Source organism: Vitis vinifera, chromosome 12 (assembly GCF_030704535.1).
Source record: "Vitis vinifera cultivar Pinot Noir 40024 chromosome 12, ASM3070453v1".
Lineage (NCBI taxonomy): Eukaryota > Viridiplantae > Streptophyta > Magnoliopsida > Vitales > Vitaceae > Vitis > Vitis vinifera.
The window spans coordinates 2,303,424-2,310,027 of NC_081816.1; the positions used below are offsets into that span (position 1 = coordinate 2,303,424).

General features: G+C 35.2%; 1 protein-coding gene across 1 annotated transcript; it reads right to left on the minus strand.

Annotated features, from left to right (window-relative positions):
* Nucleotides 1–2,102: 2,102 nt before the first annotated feature.
* Nucleotides 2,103–4,938, minus strand: LOC100853483 (U-box domain-containing protein 17). The gene has a single exon (XM_059741177.1). The coding sequence runs from the start codon at nt 4,570–4,572 to the stop codon at nt 2,416–2,418; it is 2,157 nt and encodes a 718-aa protein (XP_059597160.1). The 5' UTR covers nt 4,573–4,938; the 3' UTR covers nt 2,103–2,415.
* Between the last annotated feature and the right edge of the window lie 1,666 nt (nt 4,939–6,604).

The following is a 6,604-nucleotide window of genomic DNA, read 5'->3' on the forward strand; positions in this document are numbered from 1 at the left end:
ATATGACCCCAATGGTATTTTCCCTTGAGAAAAAGTTCAAACTGAAATGCCCAGGTAGAATAATTTGTGCATGTAAACTTAACACACACAGGTGCAGAATTCATAGAAAATAAATAGAACCCGAGACAAAAGGATGGACCAAAAAAAATCCCAGAAGAAAACTCCACGATAGCCACAGAAATACCGAGAAAAATGGTTGTGGTTGGGTGCAACACAGATCAACACAGACTTGACCGAAAGACACGAGAGACACCTCCGAAACCGAGAAGACAGAAAAGAATTTGAGAGAAGAAAAATTAGCAACCTTACTCTGATACCATGTCAAAATATTGTGTGAATGACCGAATACCTTGGCCTTGAGTTTTGTATATTATATATAGACTTTACAAGGATGTTATACATGGAAAACAAAAAAAAACAAATAAATTCTCGCATGATTCTATCCCTATACATGTAAATTATAATATGTTAAATAATGTATGCTAATTGTATAGAATAATAAATGGAGAAATAAGAAAACAATTGTGGGCTAAAATAAGGAAAGAAGTGTGAGCTAAAATAAGGAAAGAAATGTGGACAGCAAAGCTGTCTTTCGACAAGGCTAACAAAGAGATTCAACATTTATTACAAAAACAACGACAAAGTAAATGGAGAAAAATGAAATGTGGATTTATACAAAGTCAAACATTCTTTTGAGTAATGACTGAGAGATTAAAAATGCTTGATTTGATGTGTTTTGAGAGCTTAGGATATGAACAAGATTTTCTTAGTAATGTGTTGTGTTTGTTAGATGATGACTTTGCATATGCACTTGTATCTTTCATTGTCTCATCATGCTGCACACTCCATGTTCTGTATGAAGAGAGGATTCAACATTCGATTGAGAAAACAAAGTTCATCTTATGGCATCCAATATAGACGAGTAAGAGACATTAGATTCTAGATCAATTTTGGACTTGATCTATATCCAACATCCATATTTGGATATGGTAAACTGTTTAAATTGAATTCAAAATTTATTTTTGAATTAATATGTTAATACTCATCTTCATAAGTGGCTTGAATTGAATAAAAACATGCCATATTTTGAATTCATATGGTTGGAAAAAGAGATATCACTCCATTTGAATTCAAGCAAACCTTATCTTATACTCTATAAATAGAGTAGTCATTGCTAAGAATTATCATCCATCCAAAGTGAGTGTGAGTAATTGAACTCAAGCTGATAGAAGACTCTCATAGCTCTGTGTCTGTCTCTGCTTCTTGGAAGCTCATAACAGGAAGCACAATTGATATTAATCCCACTTAGCTATCAGTCCCACTTTAGCTAAAAGGTATTCATATGAAAACTGTTCAAATTGTTATATGTATGATGTTTTTTATCACATACATATTATAAAAAATTTAAGGACAAAGCAGTCTATATCACAACTTGTACATGCCCTCATTACAAGAACAGTAATGATGAATTAGGTATTACCTAATATATCAACTTTTTTAAGCTTACAAGATCCTTAAATAACGTACCAGAAACCAACTAGATACAACTTCTTAAACTCAATATCACACAACCAACCACCACAAGTAACTTCTATGAAGCAAACCATGAACAATTGAATATGAACAGTCTTGCAATTAGATGATCTTATTCTAGCAATGCCTTCTCAAATTGGAAGCTATTGGTGATCCAAAGTTGTGATTCACTAAAAATCAACAATGGCAAGCGTAGTCAGGTTATGCAGAGCAAGATAACGAGATTTATACAAGCTATGTTAGGTTCTCGGATCACTCGAGGAAAAATGCAAGGGAAAGAAAATAAAAAATAAAGATAAAGTTAATAAATTATTTTTATATGCTACTTTAAACTCATTTCACTCATTCTAACTCTTCGATATAAAGATTAAATAATTTGAAAATGCATAAGTTTTTAACTAATTCTAACTATATTCATTTTTTTTTTTTTTTGTATATTCCATAATACAACCAAATACGAGAAAAACATTTTCCTTAGCATTTTTTTTTCTTTCCTTCTGGGAACCAAACATAACCATAAGGTTTACAATTTTCCCAAACAAAATGCTTTGTAGTTCTCAGGTCTATCATTAATAAACAACTCTTATGCATATATAAACAAAGCTGACCACTGTATCAGATTATACAATGGAATATTTGAAACAGAAACCATTTGCCAGACAGCCACTCATGGTAAAGAGGAGCAAACAACTTAAAAGTAAACAAGCACTATACTTGTCTAACAAGCAGACACTTGTATTGCTTACTTTGTATTGTTATTATTTTTTTCTTTTCTTTTCCCTTTTTTGTTTCTTATGAATATTATCTCAGCATATCAGAGAAGGAAGATGAGAGCATGGCCAACAAAAAGGAAAAAAAAAAGACAGATAATAGTGGAGGCAGTTACCCCCATAGAACGGGCACAGATATGGACATTGACACTGAAACATCACTAGTGAAACTTGAGCCCAGATTTGCTGATGAGTTACTGCTGAATGTATATCCTACTCCCCACAACCCATAAGGCAAGGCAACTGCCTCATACTTCTGGCAAACTCTAGCAAGTGATGCTGCCTTCCTCCTTGCCCTCTTCGTGCCTGTGTACAGCAGAATGTGGAGCAAGCTGGAAAACGCAGGCACCTTAGCAACTTTCTGGATTATAGATGGTCCACCATTTCGACACAACTCAAGTATTGCTGACACAGCATTCTCCTTCCCCCTTGAGGTCCCATGCCTCATCATTTTGATCAATCTTGGCACTGCCCTTTCCTCCTTGTTGACTGCTTGGGCTCCTATTGGCTGTCGGACCAGCATGCCTAACACACCCAATGCCTCCTCTGCTACCCCTTCTGTCTCCATTGCATCCACCAGAGCCGTAATAGCCCCTGCCTCTATCATTCTGCTGCAATTATCCATATGGGTGGACAAATTAAAGAGTGCAGTTACAGCATCCTTCTTCCCTCTCTGAGTTCCCTCCTTCAGTAACTCTGCCAGTGCTGAGATAGCCCCATTTTCATCTGTAATTCTCTTCTTGTAGTCATGAACTACAGAAAGGCTAAACAGTGTTGCCGCAGCGTTTTCCCTTGACTCTTCTGTGTGCCCAAATCTAAGTACTTCAACAATCAAAGACAAACACCCTGGTTCCTCCACAATAAGGCTTTTATTATCTTCATAAAGGGATAAATTCAGTATTGCTGTCACAGCATTCTCTTGTGCAGCTGGATTAGGAGATGACAGTAGCCTTTGAAGGAGTGGGATTGCCCCTGCTTGTGCAATACAAACACGGCTCTCTCTTCTAGTTTTTGCTAGCAACCGCAGCTCATGTGCAGCAATGATCTTTGCACCATCTGACCCACAAGATAGCTGCTCCACTAGAATCTTAGCAGTGGCTCTATTAACTTCAATCACAGCCCTGGTAGGCAGAGCCACTGAAATAGTCCCCGTGCTTTGATCTCCAGTTTCTATTGGGTCAAAGGATATTCCATGAGCGATGCACCACTCAGAAATTAATCTTCGAAGAGCTATATTTGGGACAATGCGGGTGTGGGCAAGCATCTGCCCAGTTTGCGGGCAGCTATAGTTACCTTCTTCCATCCACTGAGTTATTGAATATCGATCATAGGTGTGCCCAGTGGATACAATCACAGGGTCTTGCATCAAATCCAATGAAATTGGGCAACAAAAGTCCTTTGGAACTGTTCCTAATGTCTCCATGGTCTCTTGAGAAGCCACACCCTTCCTTTCTTTCTTACAATTTTCCAAACACATTGTGTCGTCATCTCCACCAAACCCAAAAATCAAGAAACTACAATATCGGGTGAGCGCAACAGCACCCTTAATCACTGATGAAGTGGGTTCGACATCATTCTCATGATTATAAATCAACTCCTCAAGAAACTCAATCTCACTTCTACAACTCTTCTCATCCCGAATCCCCAATCCTTCCACAAAAAACATTTGAAGCTCTGCTTTATCCGGTATCCCTCCTACCTCAAATTCATGGAGAAAATTATACAACTGAACCCTCATTGCCTCATCATGCTGATCAATGAACAATTTCTCTCTTTTCAATTGCTTCTTCAAAAGCTCCATTAATTCCTTAACATCCTGACACAACTCTATTTCTTCGCAAGGAAATACATCTAAAAACGTCAAAATATCCTTGTTCAGGTCAAGAAAATGAGTGGAAATTGTTGAATTCTGAAGTAAAAGCCATAACCTGCTCGATTGCGAGCAATAATCCAATAACATCTTTGTTCGAGACAACATAACATACATCTCCTTAAAGCATAGAATTGCAGTGAAGAAAAAACAGCCAGACCCCAAATCATTGAAATGCTCAAAGAGCGAAACAAAGATATCAATCTTCCGGATTAAGGATTGGAAATTTTTCCGATGACAAGGAACAAATGTATCGGAGAAAGACAAAACAAGTTCTTTGGAGCAGATTGTTAGTGTCTGGAGAATCGTGGACTCATTGACTTGACTGGGAGCCAAGAAAGCTTCCAAAGAAGGTGATATTCTCCTCCTCAGGGATGAGAACATGGTGGGTGTAGCCATATATTGATATTGAAATGAAACCTATGAGTTTTAAAGGGTACCACCCATGGTTTCGTAAACTACTTGTGGGTCGTCGTCTTCTTCTCCCCTCTGAGTCAAGTTTTCTCCTCAAATCACCACTTTTTTGCTTAAACTACTCATGGGTCTTCTTTTTCTTCTTCTTTGTATGTGATCACAATTCAAGTTTTCTCTATAATTTCCCGATTCAGCAATTTACAAATGATATTATGTAGCAAAGAAAGACAAGCATTGTACAAATTAAAGAAAGAGACACAGATTATGCTACAAGTTTACAAGGTTCAGAAACAGTGAATTCATGGTATAAACTCGAGAAAGAACCAGAGAGTTTATGGAGATGTCTTACTGTAGGAGTGTTGTTGCAGTATTTGTTGGGTTCTGCGGTGGCGTGGAGTGTGGTGGTGGTTGATCTTGAGAGAGTCTTAAAGATATAGACATGGAGGTTTACTTGAGAAAGAAAATGTGTTTTGGCTTTGGAGTTGGTGGACTGTCCCTGTGACATTTTCTGTTTTTTTTTATTTTATTATTATTATTATTTTATTTTATTTATGTGGATTTTGTGGATAACATATGTTTCATGTTATCATAAGGCAAATAGTCTCTCCCATTTGCTCTTTTGTCTAGTGGAAGACTCCCATCTCCAAGTCTTTTCACTTTGATCCCCTTTTTAATATATACAGCATGAAATCCTTACAAGTAATGATTTGAATTTTGGTCATTAAAAATATATAATAAAATTTATATTGTTGAATAAATGTAGACAAAAATAGAATTATGATATAAATGAATGAGATGAAGTTATCGGAGATAAGATGTAAATAAATGAATATCATTTGTCATACAAGTGATCAAAACCTACGCATAAAACCATGGAATTTAAATTATACATTTGATACAAATTGATTGGTTTTACTATCCGATTTTTGTGGAAACGTCCCATTTAGTATGATTATACATATATAATCATATTTATGAATTATGAAGAAAAAAATTAGAAATAATCGGTTAAAATGGATGAAATATTTTCTATATTTGTGAATTCATCTATTTTCATATTTTTGTTTAAAGAGTAACCCATTTTTTATATAAATATTTTTAATTATTTCATATATTTAAAAAGAAAATGTTGTTTTTACAAGAAAATAATAAATATGTTTTTGTCAAAATAAAGTGTTCGATTTTAAAATCTGGGTTTCTAATGACCCTTTTAATCAAATAACCCAAAAAATTATTGATTGATTTTGGGGCAAAAATCTAATTAATGATTTTATGTGACAATTGAGACCCAACATTCTTTGAATAGAAAATTGTACAATTATCTTTATGAGAAAGAGCTGAATGATTGAATGATTTTGTGTCCAAATACAGATGGAATGGGCCAGACCCCTATGCATTATAAACATTTCATTCTAATGCCCTCATATGAGTTAGTCACTATGAAGAGGCTGTCACCATATCTTAGTCACTATCTCTGGGATTATGAAATATGCATGAGAAAATAATCCAAATTAATCAAATATAAATATGGTTTTATTCTTATTTTATTTTTAATAATTCAGAAATAAATGTGAGAAAATGTGCCGACACTACCACTATGATATGGTCACTATCTCCATCTAATTATATAGTATAAAGGAAATTTAATTGTGGGCCAAAAGGATGGAAAAAAAAAGGGGAAAAGAAAAATATTTTAAGCAAAAGAAAAAGAAAATGGGGATTCCAATGAGTCCTGAGTTGGCCCACCAATAAAGAAGCTGTCTTTCCATAGGTCTGAATGCAGCCATGGAGTTTCAAAGTCATAGCATGCCTTTTTTAATTGTCATTTTTCTCCATTTTCATAGTGAAAAAAGAAGGATAGAAGAGGCTAAGTCAATAGGTCAATGCAATGTGCTGGCTGGCACCATTGAGGGTACAATAAAGATTTCCATTTTCATATTTTGTCAATTCAATGGGGTTGGAAATTAGTTTTTTTATAAAGTTGCCCACAAATTATAATGGAATAATGAAAATGCCA